The sequence below is a fragment of the Centruroides sculpturatus genome, unplaced genomic scaffold (genome assembly GCF_000671375.1).
Source record: "Centruroides sculpturatus isolate CEXI.00-Female unplaced genomic scaffold, Cexi_2.0 scaffold776, whole genome shotgun sequence".
Lineage (NCBI taxonomy): Eukaryota > Metazoa > Arthropoda > Arachnida > Scorpiones > Buthidae > Centruroides > Centruroides sculpturatus.
This window is the reverse complement of record NW_019385277.1, coordinates 277,260-296,578: the sequence shown is the minus strand read 5'-3', so window position 1 is coordinate 296,578 and position 19,319 is coordinate 277,260. Positions and strand designations below refer to the sequence as shown.

At 32.9% G+C, this 19,319-nt stretch overlaps 2 protein-coding genes and 1 pseudogene across 2 annotated transcripts in view; 1 reads left to right on the top strand and 2 right to left on the bottom strand.

The window, feature by feature from the left end:
• Positions 1 to 1,096: 1,096 nt before the first annotated feature.
• On the bottom strand, positions 1,097 to 6,822 carry LOC111637095 (39S ribosomal protein L4, mitochondrial-like). Its single transcript, XM_023382504.1, has one exon. It carries the CDS (start codon positions 6,722 to 6,724, stop codon positions 5,831 to 5,833), a length of 894 nt encoding a protein of 297 aa, XP_023238272.1. The 5' UTR covers positions 6,725 to 6,822; the 3' UTR covers positions 1,097 to 5,830.
• Positions 6,823 to 12,052: 5,230 nt separating this feature from the next.
• Positions 12,053 to 12,570, top strand: LOC111637079 (annotated as a pseudogene).
• A 493-nt stretch (positions 12,571 to 13,063) lies between these two features.
• LOC111637087 overlaps positions 13,064 to 19,319 on the bottom strand; it is a 15,636-nt gene continuing 9,380 nt past the window's right edge. Inside the window, exons 2-5 of the mRNA XM_023382495.1 lie at positions 15,224 to 16,149; positions 15,047 to 15,115; positions 14,115 to 14,204; positions 13,064 to 13,593 (exon numbers count right to left, since the gene is read on the bottom strand). Of these exons, the coding sequence (XP_023238263.1) occupies positions 13,468 to 13,593; positions 14,115 to 14,204; positions 15,047 to 15,115; positions 15,224 to 16,147 (1,209 nt within the window). The 5' untranslated portion in view covers positions 16,148 to 16,149 and the 3' untranslated portion in view covers positions 13,064 to 13,467. The remainder of the gene's footprint in view (positions 13,594 to 14,114; positions 14,205 to 15,046; positions 15,116 to 15,223; positions 16,150 to 19,319) is intronic.

Genomic DNA, 19,319 nt, shown 5'->3' with positions numbered 1-19,319 from the left:
TAAATTAAATACATATAAATAAAAGTAACAAACATAAAAAGAAAAATCAAAGTATAAAAATAACTAAAAATATAAGGTCATAAATGTTCATAAATTTCTTTCGTGTGTAGGAACAGACGTGCTATGTAAGAGATGCACATTATCAAAAGCCACCTGGACCTCGTTGTCATAAGCAAAGGCTGTAAGGACCATTGTGCACAAATCCTATCAAATGGCATAGTGAAGTTTCTAAAGTCTAATATTCAACAGTCTGCAGATAGCTTCAATATACTCATAGGGATGATTTACAATTTTCAAAAAGAGGAATTGTGTAAATGCCAGGTAGTAAAGAGTATTTGTTTCTCCCTATAATTTCTGACAAAGGAAATAACTGTTGGACTTCTCTTAAATGCAATAATGGCAATGGCTGTTAAAGACAGTTGAAAGAATTTGTTCTTATAATAAATTGGATTACAGGTATTAGTATAAGCTTTTATTTCCCTACTATATATTCATCATAAGAAACAATAATTCAAAAACAGAATATAGTTACTTGAGATACAATACATAATCAAATCTTTTATGGTTAAAATAAAATGAATCAAAACAATACTCATCATAATTTTATCTATCTCAATTTTTTTAGACTTTTATCCATGCTTACAGACTCTCAAAGTTTTAAAATGCAGTAAAGCATTATAATATATTTATAAATGCTGATGCACTGAAGATTTTATATTCTATATCTTTCAAAGTAAAAAACTATTTTTTTAAATTGGCTAATAAACTAGCAATCAGGTCTATTGAGAGCTTGTATGGGACTTGAGGTGGAGTAGGCCCCTTTAGCTTCTTATTAACACCTGTAGTTCCTACAGACACCTTTTGCCATGTTTCTTTTTTTTAACAAATGAAGTACAGTCACCTATAACACTGTTGATTATTCCGTTTTATATGAATTCCGTGTTGTACGAGTCACTTAGATTTTACAAATACGTGTGCTGGGCTGTGAACAACTCATGTATTTGTAAAATCTAAGTGACTCGTACAACACGGAATTCATATAAAACGGAATAATCAACATTGTTATAGGGGATCGACTGTACAGAAACATTTCTTTATTAATTAAATAATTAAATTAAATTCTTAATAATTAATAAAAGCAGACTTAAACAATTTTATTTTTTGTCAGAAAAATTAACATTAATTAAGAGGTAAGAACTATCAAGGCCCTTAATTTTCTCCAGGCCTGGGGAAAAATTTCTATCCCTCTCCTCTTGATTGCCTGCCAGCAAGGATATCTTTACTGTTTACACAGAAAATGCATGGCTATGCTCATTGGACATTGTAACAAGCAAAAATTGTATGTAAGGACCCTCATTGTTTATTGGGGTATATTAAAGCAAGAATTAATTATTATGAGTAACAAAATTAAATATACATAAAGTAAAATGTTCAGGGAAACTAATCCATTAAAAAATTTATATGTTAAAATTCTTCATAATATGCAAATATCATGAATGTTTGAGACATCACATTGTATATAAGCAATTTCAAGAGAATTGATAAAAGGTGAGTTTAACACAGATGATTTAGAAATTTCTTCAATGCTTTTAGGAGACCATAATCAATGAAAATTGTTTAAATAAACGGCACATAAGAAAAGTTTGGATAAAATGCATTTAGTTTCTTCAGTGTTTACAATACTGTGGAGCTAATGTCTGAATATTGCCAAACTTTTTATTATTTTATCAATATAAACAAGTTTATCATTGACAATAATACCTAAGTCATTAATTAACTACATTGACAAAAGTACAATTATGATTATAAAGTTGTAAATTTTTAATGAAAAATCAGGATGGGATCTTAACAAGACAAAATACATGGTTACAGTCTTGTTTAGATTAATGACGAGATTAAGATCATGGAATCTATCCAAAAATTTATCTAGGTTATATTGTACAAATTTGGGTAATTATTTATAATGTTAATACCATCAGTGTAAGAGAAATAAGCCATTTCAAAGTACAGTATTGTTGATGTATGCTATAAAAAGTAAAGTGCTAAACTTTGCTGAATCCTAGTTGATGAGAAGTCTTAAAAGTAAGCCATTAATTTTTATTTTATCAGTATGTAATATGTAATAATTATTTAACCATGACTTATTAGATTCAGATCAAAATTATTGTTCAGGATGTCTAATAGCTTGTGTGGTAGAAGAGAGTCATTAGCTTGGGACATGTCTGGATAAACTATGTAAGTGGGTAATTTTTTCTTGAAGTATTTTATTTTGCTTTTGTTTTAAATATTTAGAACAGTGGTTCCCAAAGTGGGAGCTACTGCCATAAATCTAGGAGTGAAAAAGAAGCAGATGGGCAGCAGGGAGCACTGGAGGCAGAGTACTGACCTAATAGTGATCTCAGGCAAGGGTTAAGTCACTGACAACCTTTCTCTTTCCTTTATTAAATAAATTTATAAGAAGAAATATTGTGTTTATAGGTTTCCAGATGTGCAAAACAATTTACGGTACGGACACAGAGTGTGAGATTCATAGAAAGTTTTTCTAAGAATATTTCAGAGATTTTCTCACACAAGGGAAAATAGTTTAGGGGACATTAGGTATAAGTTTATGGAACCAAGGAAACAATGGCTCATAAAAGTTTGGGAATCATTGATTTAGAAGGTTAATGACTAGAATGATGAGGTAGGCCACAATTTAGAAAATATTTTACTGATTATTTGTGTGTATATCTGGTTGTACATGCATGTTTTGAATATTTTTAACATAGCAGATAATAAATGTGTTCTGTTTTTAGGAATTGGTTTTAATGTTGAGGAATATAATTGGCTGGACATATATTTATTTTGATGAATTAATGAAAAAGTATGAAAGAAAATGCTACTATCTGTAAGTTTAATTTTCTTATAAAAGATGGATGGTAGAGTCAAGACTTTGCAAGATTTTGACAATGGCATGTCAAATTTTCTGAAGAAAAATAGCAATTTGTTGTTGGCAAAGGGAATAGAATTGGATAAATCAGGTATTAATGATTTGTATGAGTTTACACAGGATATATCTTTGATTGTTGTTTTTTTATATTAGGGTTACTGGAACATAGTATAAGCATTCCAATAGCAGTTCTGTGATTTTACTATAACAATCAAATCTCACACGTGTTTGTTGAAACAACTTATAGTGTATGCAAAATAGTTAATTTAAAATATTTGAATAGTGAATAAAAATGAATTGTCTAGAACTTCAAAACTGAATGGATGATTATCAACAATGGCTTTTTCTGAAGTTTAACGTCCTACTCGACTGGTCAGCAGCCGATATTAACAGAAACCAAAGAAAAGCATTAGGTTGTCATGCCATCTAGCCAGCACTACACATCGATGGGTTGCTCAAATTAAAGATGGTAGAGTGAATATCAAAAAGACATAAGGAAGGAACAGAAGTGACCTCAACAGGAAGAGAATCACATCAAGAACAACAAGGAACTTTTGAGGAAATCTAGGACTGGAGTCTGCAAACTATTGAGGCAACAACTGGCATTCCATGCAAAATGATTTGGTTTACATTAAAAAAAAACTTGGTCTCAACAAAGTGCACAAAACCTGGATTCCATATGAACTGACAAAGGATCAAAACTTGAACCAGACTGCAGCATATCAAACAAATTTTACTTCAATTACAGAAGGTAAGAAACTCTTTGAACATACACTTGCAATTGATGATATGTGGATTCCCATGTATAAACTGGGTACACGACAACTAAGAAATTCACAATGGATGATAGTTAAGTGGGCAGCAGAAAGTTAAAAAAATTTTTACATGCTTAGAGAACATATGATTTTGTGGATATTTTTTATTTGTTGTTTATTATATTTTTGTAAATATTGGTAAATATATATGAATATAGTTAAGACTTAGTTAAGAGTTATTTCAAACTTAAAAAAGGAAATGTTTTGAAACATATTGCAGCATGGTTAATTATTTTGTCAGAAGTGGTTAACAAAGCTCATCAAAGAAAAATGGTTCTTCAAAACAAATTTCTTCCAAGAACTTCTATAATTTTTTGTTTTAATTTATATTGTATTTAATGTATAATGTAATGTATTTTTAATTTTATGTAATTGTTTATGAATATTTGTAAATTTTGGGGTAGATATCAACTGTTCTTCGAGACTTTTCAATTTACTTGTAAAAGGGACTAAATATTACATCCTCATTTTTAAAAAAATTTTTACTTTCCCCCTGTTGTCCCAGTTTGTCAAAGTTTCTTTAATCTGTTCATTTTTAATTTTTCTGTTAAGAACTGTAGTAAGAACTCATTTGGAGTCACTATATTTTGTAGATAAAAGAAATAAGCAGAAAAGAAAATAAATGTAAAAATATGTAAATGAAATATTGAGCAAAGGATTGCAAAAAATTAATACATATTAGGCAAATAAAATAAAACAGACAACAAACACAAAAGGAACCAACCTGAAGATGGATAATTTATTTTAAAAATACTAAGCCCAAACAACCAAAACTTGGAATTTGTTTTTCTGAACCAAAGAATTATTTTTTAATTACCTAGTAATGGAACAATCCACATCTAATAGGTAAAATGATATTTTTCACAGTACATGTGGATTTTGAACAATCCTGTAATTACTTTTAGTAGCAAATGAATAAAGCAAGAAAGCTGAAATATACTAACTATATAGGAATACTTCACTGTAGTGTATAGATTCTAGTATTCACCAGAGTTTTTAGTTAATGTGCAATGATTTATTATAATGTGGTCAAAATGTATAAATTTTACTATTAGAATGATTTTTGACTTTCAAGTATTTTCATGTTGATATTTAAGAGTAACATATTAAATAGTAATTGTTTTTATTAAAATAATAAAATTATTATTATTATTGGCTATTCAGGATATTCAGTAAAAAGTTTTACTATAGTCTTTCAATTATGTAAATGGATTTTACAAAAAAAAGCAAGAATTTATTTTTCATAGATATCATTGGTACCTGCCAGGATTGTTGGTCATTCCTACACATACGAAAAAATAAATAAAAGGAATTATTGATCCAGGGATAGTAGTCCTCTGATGTTTATCTTTTGTCCTTAGTGATTTTGAAAAAACCAAAAACGACAGAAGATAAACTTGTATTAAAAAAAAAGAATAAAATAAATTTTTAGGTATTTTCTATCAACCATAATTTTGGATTAACTCTAGAATTAATGTATTATATATATTTAGTAAATAGTTTAATTTTGTTATAGAATATTATTGGAAATATATCAGTAAATAATCTTATATTGGCAAAATACTTCATGTTATGTAAACATCTTTAATTGCCCGTGGTAAAGACGAAGGTATTAATTTTAAACATTAGTTTCGGAGAATATTTGTTTCTTCATTTTAAATTTTCACCAATTTTTGCAAATCATTGGCATTATTAAATAATTAAAGTCAGGAGTGCAGAATCCGAGTTACTTTGGACCAACAACTGTATTTTTTTTTTTTTTAACTTATATAATGATTACTTATGTCTTTGGCACAGAGTCGAGGACGCCCGGCAAATGTAAAGTCTCACTTAGAGAAGTCCACATAAGTTACCAACCATGATATAAACAATATTAATAAATCATTTCCATTTTAACTTGCACTTTAAAAATTATTTATTAAACATTGCTAAACTCGTCGTTATTTAAGTAGTTTGTCCTACGTTCGAGTCGGAAAACAACTCGACGCTTTAAAACGACACATTTTCGTCAGACATTACATACGTAGGGTATTAACTAGTCGTCTAATGTACTTTTAGACATCGTCACGTCCGACAGATAGCCAAATTAATGAAAAAGATTCTCATATTTCTTTTGAACGTCACAGATGTCGGAACGATTGAGATTAAATAATAAACGTTCTTCAATTTTTGCAAGAGCGGCAAGAGTCAGAACTACGGTTTCGTGCTTTAACAAACTGTAAACGTTAACTCCGTAGACCGGCATCAGGTTTAAATGTCCGATCCCGTCGACTGCCAGGCCGACGTTTCTCGGCACGACGTCGGCATCGTCGACGAAGAGGACGGAGGGTCCCCAGCGGCGACGCTCCACCAACTCTTCCAGGTATTTCGGATCGTCCGTGGGCAGGTCCAGACCGTCGACGATCTTCAGGTCGTCCTGCGCAAATTTCACGGAAAGTGCCACGACCAGACCTTTCACTCTGACGAAATACGGCAGCATAAAGAAACGAGTTTTGGGTCCGCGGGGTCCGTGAGCCACTCCGCCGCCTATCCAAAGGGGCGAACGTATACTTCCGTGTCTGGCCCGTCCCAGACCTTTCTGGGGCCAGGGTTTGCGTCCTCCGCCCGGCATTTCGGCTCTAGTTCGCACGCACTTCCAATCGACTCTTCGATATAACATTTGCCACTGGACGTTGAACTGTAGCATATCTAGTCTGGGTGGAACGGCAAATACATCCGGATGTAGATCAACCGTACCCAATTTTACACTTTCTAAAGTATCGAGCCCCTCTACCCACGCTTGACGAGGTTTGGTATATTTTGGAGGATACTGTAATTTACGAGACGTTATAATAGGAAGGGCAGGACGAGGGGGAATTGGTGGAACCCCGGACGGCACCTGTAACGAATCGGTTTGAACTAATCTAACGTGCTGGCCGAAGACAATAGAAGAAAGACGACCGTCGTTTAGCTTCACCGTTTTCGTTAGAAAACGTAACATCTTCAATAATTATAAAAATACCAACCGATCACCAAAAAATTACCTCACCACTTCGCACTCACTTTAACATCGGCACAGAGAAAACAGCCGCCATTACTTAACTTAGTGTTGCCAACTCTCGTATTTAAAGCTGGCAACGTTCAAATTTACTATTTAGCAGTTATCGCTTTTCCTCTCAATTTTGTTTTTAGAACAGACATATACGTGATAAACATTTTAAAAACGTAGAGTTATTTGATTACAATCATACAAAACGCTGTATAAACAAACACCAACAGGACTACTTACCGACTGTGCATCGTTTAGGCCGCCGTTGCTTAAACTTGTTTTCGTCGTGGAGTATTACTTTGCATGAGGAGGCTTAAAGAGCTTGTCACGTGACTTTGCTCCCTAGATATTGACATTTTTGGAATCGATGGACCTAGAAACGTCGAGAAATATATAAAAAATTCAAAGTTTTTCTGTATGTATCGATGTTAGTGTATGGATTTTGCAGAGAAGTTTGTGTATTAAAGGGATTGATGCCATTAAATTTTGGTAGGTATTAAAGGAAAATAAAGTAGGTCGTGTCATATCTCGAGTAGGGTCTGATTTAATGACGATTTTACCGGTTATTAGCATTTACGACTTTTTATAAAATCCGTCTTCCTCTCAAAATTAAGCTTTTGTCATTTTATAATAAGTGAAAATATAAAAAGTTTTGTACTAATAAAATATCGTAATAGATGGCGCAACCAAATATTGCCGGAAAGTTAAACAACTCGTTGCTGGATTTTTTTCAATCGTTTGTTACTGTCTGCGATGTGTTAAAATCGTTTATTAGTGAATAGCTAAAATAATGAAAAGGTGTTAACATTTTCTGTCCTCAATATATCATTAAATAATATCCAAGTAATTTTGATGCTTTCATATTACGAAAGCACGAAATCACATCATAGAGAAATTCATTTATTAGTAAACGTAAAGCGTGAGAAATAAAATTCACAGTGAATAAAATGAACCTACAGGACACGATAGAGTTACTTTACGGTTTGGATCAGAAATCATGTTATTTTAATTCAAAAATTTTCTCCCCAACGGAGTTAGATAGATGACTCCGTTGTTAATGGGAAAACTACGACGTACGGGGACAAAACACTACTTGAATTGAAAGCACGGTGACGAAAAATTGCATTGTGACGACGTCGAAGGATACAATTGGCCTCGCAACCCGCACCAACTCACTCACACGTGTACAATGTTCCATCATCTACTCATACTCACATTCATATCCCTTAGTGGGGCTCTTGAGAGCACTCACTCCAGGAGCACGGATGGCAATTAGCTTTCCCTTGCTTTGTCTCAACTGTGGGTATATAGCTGCCGTTCAACTTAGTATTTAATTCTTATTTTCCGTCTTCTTTTTCAGTCTAAATTCACTGACGGCCGGATGGCCGAGCGGTCAAGGTGGCAGCCTACCGCTCTGGAGGACCCGGGATCGTATCCGGTCGGGTCAGAGAATCCCCAGAAATTTTTCGGGGTAGTCCGTTCGGATATGTCGGGACCCGTCCCTCACCATCCGGCCGCCCCATTGTGGGCCTGGCCGAACCCATAATGAGCCTGCTTTAAGAGGCCCTCTTAGTGCTCACAGGGCGGAAAGAGCAAAAAAAAAAAAAAGTCTAAATTCAGTTAGTTTAGACCAGACCTGGCCAACCCAAATTGTTTCGCGGGCCACTTTGATCACGCGTAACGTTACGGTGGGCCACAATTTAGGAAAATATGCTTTTTAAAAAAGTAAAACAAATACAGTAATACCTCGACTTACGCTACCCCGACTTACGCGAACCCGAAGTTACGCGATTTTCAAATCTCGTCGATTCGTCTTTTGTTTGAGCGCCACGCAACTATCGATTACTCACTCCCCCAACTCTATTGTTCAGTTTACGTGTTCGGACTTGTCGCGCGGAATCGACGCATAGCTACAATTTATTTTGTGTTATTTATTTCTGTGTTTGTTATATCTATGGAGACTCGAGAGACTCTATGTGGTGATTTCTTGTAACCGTGAACGAATCAATGTTCTCGTTATCTCGTCTTTTGTTTCAAAAGACGAGATAAGATTAACGAGAACATTTATTAGCTTATATACATCCGACCTGAATTTTACACAAATTGCGAAATTATACCCCGACTTACGCGAATTCGACTTATGCGTTTATCGCTCGGTCCCACCTATCGCGTAAGTTCGGGGTATTACTGTACAAAATGAATAAGATTTTATTGTTATACCAAGAGTTCGTACTCGCACTTGCGCATTATAACAATGACACATGAAAATTTTCAGTTATTTAATTATTTTGGAATACACATAACGGGAAACAAAAGTTTTAATAGATATATAATAGGCCTATCGCCTAGCGGGCCACACAATTTAACGTAAAGGGCCGCGGGTTGGCCAGGCCTGGTATAAAAGGACAATGTATAGTAATATACGTTATTTTTGAGGTGCAATTTACTGATAGGCTATATATTGCATTTTTTTAACACCAACTCGACGATTCTATTATTTAGTGAACAGTGTACGAGTGAAATTGTTATAACAGTGTTCAATAAAATAATTGAAGAGATAGACAATATTCAAATTTTATTACTACAGGCATACCTCGACTTACGTCGTTTTCCTGGAACCAATTACCGACGTAAGGCGAGGTATACCTGTATATTGTTTGCAGTTTTCAATAAAGTATTGAATAAGTTCTCCCTTTTATATTTTATTTATTGTTGTTCGAAAGTAATATGTTAATTAATATAATAAAAAGTTTATTTTTTATTTAGATCACGTCAATGCCTGGAATAAAACTTAGCGGTTCCCAGAATCGAAAAAGAAAACTAAAGCAAGAAAAAGAAGCTCAGAAATCCAGAATAACAATGGAATCATATTTATTAAAAAAATCGCAAAAAGAAAAACCAGAAGATAAAAAGGATGAAGAAGTAGAATCAGAATCAGAATCAGATTCAAGTTGTACTCCTACTGCCGCTAAACTTTTATGCCATAACACATCACAAGAAATACAAGACTTTGAAGATGATGAATGTGGGGGTACAGCACATCCGAAGTTCCAAATCCATGTCCATATCTAATAAAATGTACCGAAAATGCAACAGAAACACTCACTGTAATTCCAGACGTTCTGGAGTTCAAAGATGTTGCTTATTTAAAATTCAGTAATAATCTTCCAATAATATCGAACCAACGACTCACAGAAATGATTATTCGTGGATCCCGCATATTTCAGAACGAATGCAGTCTAAATGCGGTAGCAACATCAGCTAATCGTCTAATGCCAAAATCTTGGTTTTCTCGATGGATCGGTAACGAAGAAGAAGGAACTGAAATTAACTGATCTTGGTATTATATTCACCAAAAAATAATGCAGCGCACTGCTTTTGTCGCTTACTGTTTATTACATCAAATTCCGCTACACAATCATCTTTCGTAACTACATCTGGTTTTAAAAAATGGAGCAAAAAAATAAATAAATTGATTAGCCACGAAAGAAGTCCAAATCATCGAAAATCGTTTACAACTCGGAAAGAAACAGAAAGAAGATTAATTAATAAAACGGGAAACGACGCATCGTTAGAAACAAATATACAGTCCGAAAAAGAACAATGGCGAAATATATTGCAACGAATATTAGCTCGCACGAAGTACCTGATTATACAAAATCTTTCTCTACGTGGTCATGTCGAAAATCTAGCCCTCCAAGATGGTACAAATGTCGGAAACTTATTATCTTTACTTAAACTTGTAGCTCAGTTTAATCCACTACTAGCAAATTCGACTCCCGATATCGCTCATCGAGAACAAATTTCGCGAGTCTTTAGGTACGTAGATATTGATTTTATCAACAGAAAAGTTTCTATCAAAGAATCTTTTTTGGAATTTATTGAAATACACGCTAAAGATGCATCGTCAATTGAAAATACAATTTCAGAAAAATTAAATTCCGATCAGATTTCATAATCGAACTGTAAATCATAATGTTACGATAACGCTGCCGCGATGTCGGGTCACATATCCGCTATACTATACTAGTTGAAAGAAGGGGCTACCTCCTGGTTCCACTCAAAGGTACGAGCAGGAGGTTGTAAAGATGGTGAAAGAAGAGGAAGAGAGAAGAAGACAAGTGATGAAAAGGAGGGCAGGGTGATGATAGGATCATAGGGCACTGCATCGGTAGTTTATTAAATACAAAACAGAAAACATATGTACAAATTATACCGTATATAAGATGCACGTAACACAGCTGACAACAAATAATGACTAAATACAGTTTGTACAAATATAAATAGAGAACATTATAACGGATTTACAATAAATATGTAGACGCACCGGTGAGGACCAAACCACTCGTTTGGTCAAATACAAGAATAAATCACGATTACATCACTACAAAATAAGTGAAATAATGCACCGCACTTGGGTGACAAAATTATGACAATATCAGGAATGGTTATGTACTGTACATAAGGAAAATGAAAACATAGATACAATGTATATTATATATGATACTTCCGGTTGGGATGTTAAGACTATTCCGGAAGTGGTTAGTGACCTGACAAGACAATTCTGGATTTTATAACATATTTCTAATTTACCGTGCAACAACCTCATATCCGCCGTTCAACAAAGAATTATGGAAAAAAATAATAAAGCATTATTTGTAAATTGTGATAACCACTCCTTAAATTTAGTAGTAGTTACTGCAGATAAGCACGATCCAATCGTAGTAACCCGTTTTGGAATAATTGAAAACATATTTATCTTTTTCTCACGTTCGACACTACGATGGGAATGATTAAAAAGTGCTTTAAAGAAAACTGTTAAACGTGAATCTGAAATACGATGGAGCGCCGAAGCACAAGCGGTTGGCGTTATTGTCGATGGGCTGGAAGAGTTAGTAGAACTATTAGAAAAATTAGCAGAGGACAGTACTACCACAAGTGACACCAGAAGTGAAGCTACAATTTTATTGCAAGATACACTGAATCTTTATTTCATAATTGTAGTCCATTTCTGGATGAAATCTCGAGGAGAATTGATCGAGTGCAGCTCAGATTACAATAACCTAAAATGAATTTTAAAGAAGCGTATCGTGATCTCGAATCATTAGCGACTGAACTCGCAGAAATTCGAGACGAGACCTGTGAAGAGGCAATAGAAAAGGCTAAGTCTCTCTGCGAAAATGAGATATTGATTTAACAATCCGTGTTAGAAGAGGCCGAAAAATGCCCGGAGAATTTGGCTAGTAATGTTGGCCTTTCCGCAGAAAGTAAAATTTCTCGCGTTATGAAAAGAGTCTGCAGCAAGAAATAAGTGCACGATTTCCGCGACTAAGTGATCTTAATTTCAAATTTGGATTTTTACTGGACGTTCAAAAGTTATTAAACGAGGATAATGACGATAAAGGTCTTGAAACGAATTGTAAAAATTTGGGTGAATTTTATAATACAGATTTTAATGGAACAGAACTCTACGTCGAAATATGTAACTGCGAGATGTTACTTCGCAGTAGAAAAGAAATTGAACCTAAAACTGCATTAGAGCTTCTTACCTTTATAATCTCGTATGGAAAAGATGTTTTTCCAATCCTGAGAGTCGCGCTTCAAATACTCCTTACTATTTCAGTATCAATTGCTATCTGCGAATTAAAATTAATTTTCGCATATCTACGATCGACGATTGGACAAGGTCGCCTAAGTGACTTAGCATTTTTAAGTGTGGAAAGAGAAAAATTTGAAATGATCGACTTTGATGAATTGATAAATTTGCTTCATCAAAGGCAAGAAAAATGTATACATAGCACTTATTTGTATTAATGTATTATATTATTATTATTAATATCTACTCATATATATATATTATCTTTTTTTGTTGTTTAAAAACTGTATGTTTTTTAAAACAATTATGTAAATAGGTAAAATAAATATTATCTTTTTAACTGTTCTAAGATGATAGTTTATCCGATTTTTCCGCTGACACAGACACGTTTCCGAATCCAATCCTAGTCTTGATTTTTTTAACTATATTTTTTGTCTAAAATGTAAAGCCTAACCTGATCCTGTGTCCCTATTTATCCCGAAAAACAGTACTGTATAGCATTATGTAGAAGCGTAGTTAGGTAGTGACTATTCGTAATATATTACAGATATTTTAAGGTAGGTACTACATTCTATTATTATTTGTATTATATTCTTATTAAAGTAAATTCTATATGTTATATTACTATATGTGATTCCGGGGGTGGGGGGAAGGGGAGAGGCGCCAATAAAGTGTCGTGCTCCGGGAGCCAGTTTTTCGGTACGCCACTGTCCTCTCCCTCCTTTTTCACCTACCGTTTTACCCTCTTTTCCGCCGGCTAAACACTTCGTGTACGAAGTTTTTCTTGTATGTATATATACACATTTAACAGATTACAGTTTTGCCAGTTTTTAGTAAAGCATATATGGCACCTCTTGGACGTTTTCGATCAGTTAAACATTCTCGAAACAATTAGTTACTTTCTCCAAAATATACGACTCGTCGTACTTTCAAATTTCTGAAGTAAATGACTTTTGAAGAATGGCTGTTTAATTAATTTTAAAACTGATTGAATTGAAAGAACTTAATTATAACAAGCTCATTCACACGGTTCGTACATCGGTTGATGAGAAATAAATTACGAAAACTGATACGGTTACAAACTGCGATAATATTGCAGTTAAAAATTTGTGTAGTTTGAAGTAGTGTTGCAAGAGTAACTTCTTTCTGCGCAATTCGATTTCTTCACTTTCGACGTTCTTAATTCCACTAAAGACGAAAGCACGGAATATAATCCATTCACCATCTGAAAATCGTATTTCAACGTAAGAAAATTATTTGTAATATTTCAAAAGTCTCTATAAAAACTGCAAAAATATTTTGTAAATAATGGAAAAACAAAAAGACGAAATGCGATGGTAGAAAAATATACGAAACTGCTTTGACATTTTCCTCCTCGTATTTATGACCTTCCTGTTTTTTTCCGCAACTTTTCGGGCCATTTTCTTCACATTCCACAGATTGCGGGCGTGCTGCATTGTCGTCATTTTATTGTCATTGAGCGGAAACCGGCCTAGCTAACTACTGCGCGTTCGTCGACGCGGGTGTAAAGCAAAAATGCGTAAGCTCAACAGGTTGAACTTTCGAGGAGGAGAGAACCGGTTAATTAATGTTCTCCCGCATTACGCGCGAGAACATTAATTAACGTAAGAAAGTTTAATTTAATTATTTAATTATCATTTTTGGCTTCATATGTTAATTTGAAAGATTAAGATAAAAAAATTTAATATAAAATCAAACATATTAGTAAAAGTACAGCATACTTACTCTAATAACGAATGTCTTTTTAATAGTAATGTAACCTCCGATCGAAATACCTTTAATTATTCCAGTGTATCTATTCATAAAGTTTAAAATCTGCAATACAAAATACGAAAATGTTAAAAGTTGAACGGTTTACAACTTCCAAAATATCAAAGATATTTATGATAAAATTAAATAGAGTTATTACGAAAATATATTGTTCATAGACAAGAATGGCAATTTACTATTTGCCCAATGCTTAAACTAGCTTTGTGTTATACCGTACAAGGCAAAAGACAAATCCATATGTTTAGTGTATTAGTGTATCCCAATCAGTCTTAGATCAAGTCAGGCATGTCTGTTCGCAGAATGTACTCTAACAATAGCTAAAATACTTTAGATATATTTACAAAAAGCAGGATTCCGTTAAGAAGAATAGGATACTTGGAAAAGTTTACAGTAATAAGAGAAAGAATGAAGCAAAAATAGTTGAATTTTATATCGTTTTAAATTACGATTTAAGCAAGAAACTCCAGCTTGTGCGCACTCTCTTTTCTCTATTTATTATTATTTCTATTAAAAGCATCTGTTTCTTAACTAAGACGAATGCTGTTAACATTTAAGGCTATTGGTCTGAATTTAAGCTTTAACTGGTAATCTTGACGTCACGCTTAATACAAGATAGAATTTATTAAGGTCTAAAACAAGCAAATGATGTAAAGTTATTAAATGATAGTTGTGAGAGTTGAACATATCTCCGCCTTTATGTTTTTGAACATTTACTATACATCAACGAAATTGTCACACAGAATTATACGAAATTTCCGGACACGACATTGTAGAAATCATTGCACCTAGTGCTCTTTCTTCATGTTTTTTATTTTACGAAATGTGTCGATATACGATTTTCTCATTTCACGTTTTGTGATTAAAATTAAAAATAATAAATCGCTTACTTTCATTTTATTCAGCACGGGGAGATTTGAAGAAGAAAACACTCCGATGCTAATAAAGTTATCGTATATCTAAGAAAACATTTATTAAACATTTAATTATTCACTCGAAATTTAAATACTCTAATACAATATGTGTAGATTTTTAATTAAATAGAAAATAAATAAAAAATCGCTTACCGTAGAAGATACTCGAGATAAAAGAAACGATACTATTAAAATGGCGGCTACGATGAAAATAGAAAAGATGACGACGGCGATTCGGATGTATTCGTGCATTTGTACATAGAGCGCTCCGTACACGAAGAAACACGTCAGGTACAAGTAATGAGAATTTATTAAAGGATACGTATGTTCCCACGTTGCGTTCGCATCTTTGATTACTTCCCATAACCCGAAATTTTCCATCATAAATCTGTTTATATTATCTTTGCAAATCGTAGACTTTTTCTTCAGATATATTAACTCTTTCGATAAACGAAAGAAACTGGAAGTTATGGTAAATAGAATAACAGCGGAAATGAATAAGACAGAAAATGCCTGCGCAACCAGCAACAAAAACCAGACAGACAAAATTGTGGTGCAGACCAAAGCTTCCGTGTCCGCGCTTCCCTGGTTCTTCAGACCTTCGAAGGTAAATATTGTAGACATTGATGTAGCCATCAATAGAATGAAAATTAAGGAAATAATTCCCAGCGAAGCCAGATCAATCAGTTTACATACATTCTCTTCTTCGCTGTAAACCACCCTGTGTTGACGAAATGCAAATTTTTTACGTCTCAGAATGCTGTATTGCGAGGCCAAGTATCCGGCCAAAGTAACGTATACGATGGTTACGGAATTGGCATCGTTTCCGTACAGATTTATCCAGCGCACGCACATTTGATCTTTATCTTTCAGTTGAATAAAGAAATGAACTACCATTAACCAGAGAAACGATTCCAAGAAAATCTTATATACTTTATATAATTTAGCTTTACAGCTACTCGCTTTGCCATTTGGCAAACAGTGGCAGAGTGAAATGAAATCTAGTCCAATTACGTAAATCGACGATAATATGGGCCGAAGTAAACAGAGGAAACACAAACTGGAACTTTTTTCCATTTCTACAAAAAAAGTAATAAAATATTAATAATAATCGTGCAAAACAACGCAAGTATTTCATTGAAAGTATAACAATTCGGAAGGTTAATTTATAAAAGAACTTAACTATTTTCAATGTGTATTGTTGATTTCAGATTATATTTCGTATAAAAGTATTTTAATAATCCTTACACTATGCGGATGTTAATTAAGGTAATATGTATTTTATTTTTCTATATGCAGTATATTTATTATTTTAATTAACTATTTTTCCGAGACGAAAATTTACACTTATTGCTTTTGTCTACTTTCTAAAAGACCGGCTATTTTAACGAGAAATAAAATTTCCATCTATTTAGAAGCAGAACAAAGAATTGAAATATCAACTTTGAAATTCCTTACAGTAAGTAGGTAGAGCGAGGAAATATAAGCGTACGGGGAATAAGTGCATATGTTCTTAACTCCCTAACAACAGTGTGAACGAGAAGTGCAATATACAACTCCTAGAAAAAATATTAGAATATTCACCTAACTGAAAGTTTAGTGTAGATTTTCTCACGAACAGCACAGAGTACGAAACTTTTTTCGACACTACATAAACAGTGCTTATATATATATATATCTATTAGGGTTTCTCATTTTCCGGTCTTTTGCTTGTCCCGGGATTCCGGATAAAAGTGAACTGTTTCCCGGAATCCCGAGAAATCCCTGGACAGAATTAATTATTTTTAAGATATAAAAATATCTTGAAATCAAATGGTATAATTATTTTTCGTTGTTTAAAGTAATTTAATACTTTCCGCAATCTCTAAAATCATAATAATGCCGTGTAAGATGTACATCAAAAATTACCTTTGAATTACGTAGAAATTTTCACAAATAGAAAAAATTTATTAAAGTTCGCTGGAAACTGCATACAACAACAACAACAAAATGCTTTGAATTGAGTTGAAAATTAAAAAAAAAAATTAATTTAGATGAAACTTCTAGTTTCAGTAATACAACTAAAAGTGGAAAAAAAAAGGGTCTTTTTAATTATTTTTAAGATATAAAAATATCTTGAAATCAAATGGTATAATTATTTTTCGTTGTTTAAAGTAATTTAATACTTTCCGCAATCTCTAAAATCATAATAATGCCGTGTAAGATGTACATAAAAAATTACCTTTGAATTACGTAAAAATTTTCACAAATAGAAAAAATTTATTAAAGTTCGCTGGAAACTGCATACAACAACAACAACAAAATGCTTTGAATTATTTTTAAGATATAAAAATATCTTGAAATCATTAAAAGGTAATTTTCGTTTTTTAAATAAAATATAATATAAAATATTATTGTAAATTTGTATAATAAGATTTTAAAAAGCAAAGATGGTCGCTACTCCGATCACTCGATCTGATTCTTATTTTAGAAACGAAAAGTCCCGCTATCGAGAATGCCCTTTCCGATTCAATTGATGCGAGTGGAATTCTATTTTCCCTTAAATGCATTAAACACATGTTATGTGTTTTTTCGCCCGTAGCCTAGAAGGTTTCTAGTTCGTTATCGAGATTGTAGTACTTTTTTTGCTCTCTACTATTCTTGATTTGTCTATTTCGGCTGTTTTAATAAAAACATCAAGCTTATAGCCCAATAATTCGGCAGTACGTTTGTCTTTAATTAATAATCGGGTTTATGAAGAAACACTTCATACTTGCAGACTTCATACTCGTTTATATCCTTGCTTAATTTGCACAGCCTGGGCCCTTAGTCTTGAGTTTTTCGTGTTACAACTCCCAACGTTTTAAAGTATCACGTGGTACCATCTCACACTCTAACGTCAAACTGGTAGTCTCGAGTTATAACTCATAACTCACAAGCTTTCCCATCTCACCATGCGAATTCCTACTCACTTTGAGTCGAGCATGTGAGATCTCTACACGAAAGTGAAAATGGCTGACGGATATGTTATTCTGAGCGCAATCGAAGCATTAGAAAGAGCCGAAAGAGTTGTTTAGGAAGGCAACGAATTTTTCGACTACGAGTAAATGCCATTTCTTTTCGTGTCTAGTCAACACTAATAAAAAAATTTTAATTCATAATTCATAAAATTTATACAGCAAATTTTTCCAAAAATAAAAAGAAGTACCTAATTTACCAAAAAAGAGAATTAAAATGATATGCTCTATGCTCTTAATAATTTATACATAAATTATTAAGAGCATAGACATTATATTAAGATTATTTATTAATCAGAAGTGTTAAGTTCTGATTAATAAATAATCTTAATAAACAAAACAATTTAAGAAATAGATCGAGGAAGAAAACTATACGAAGAAAGGATTAAATTAAAATACTTTTTCCATTGCGAGACGGATTTTTTAGCTCCAATACACAATTAATTTTCAACTAAATCTGTCCACAAATCGAATTGTCTTTTTCTCGTAAATTCGTTGTCGAATTTTCCACTGTTTATTTTCTTATTACTTTCTATATATGTGACTGATATTTCTTTTCGTTCTTTTCGCTATTTTTTTTAAATAAAACAATGGAGGTTTCCATTTTGTTTATTGTTATAAGACAAAACTTTTAACTATAACGCGTGTAAATTAATTCGCGTTGATTTGTTTACAACTTGTTATAGTTAAGTTGATTGGTCGAATCATTATCGTGCTTAACGACATACGTAACCGAATGAGTATGACGTTTTTCCTCTCGCTTTTCGAGTTCGCTCGACGGGTCTAACTCGAGACTACCGATTATGTGAGTTATAATAACACGAGTGAGTTGAATGACGTCAGTTCGAGTAAAACACAGAAAACTCGAGACTAAGGGCCCTGGCGTTGCACAGTTATCAGTAGTAGTGATTTGGGCAGCTTTGATCACAAAATTAATTTTTTGAGTAAATTACTATCGAATAAATTAAAATTACAAATAAAAATTTATTGAATGAAATTATTTCAGACAACAAAATTAATTTTTCGATCACAAATCTTATCAATCTTAATCTTAGTAAATCTTAGTAAATTAATTTTATTTTAACAATAAGGCTGTATTAATTGATAAATGTTTTAATATCGAAGAGAATTAAAACACGATAATTGTATGAAATAATATAACATTGAATTTATTTTGAAAAGGTTTTTATTTTTATGTTACAGTTTATTTAAGTGTTTCCACTTTTTCCTTCAGTTTATCTAAAGCAAGATAT

Excerpts from the sequence above, each read along its gene's own strand:
- LOC111637095 (XM_023382504.1), bottom strand. The coding sequence starts at position 6,724 with ATGTTACGTTTTCTAACGAAAACGGTGAAGCTAAACGACGGTCGTCTT.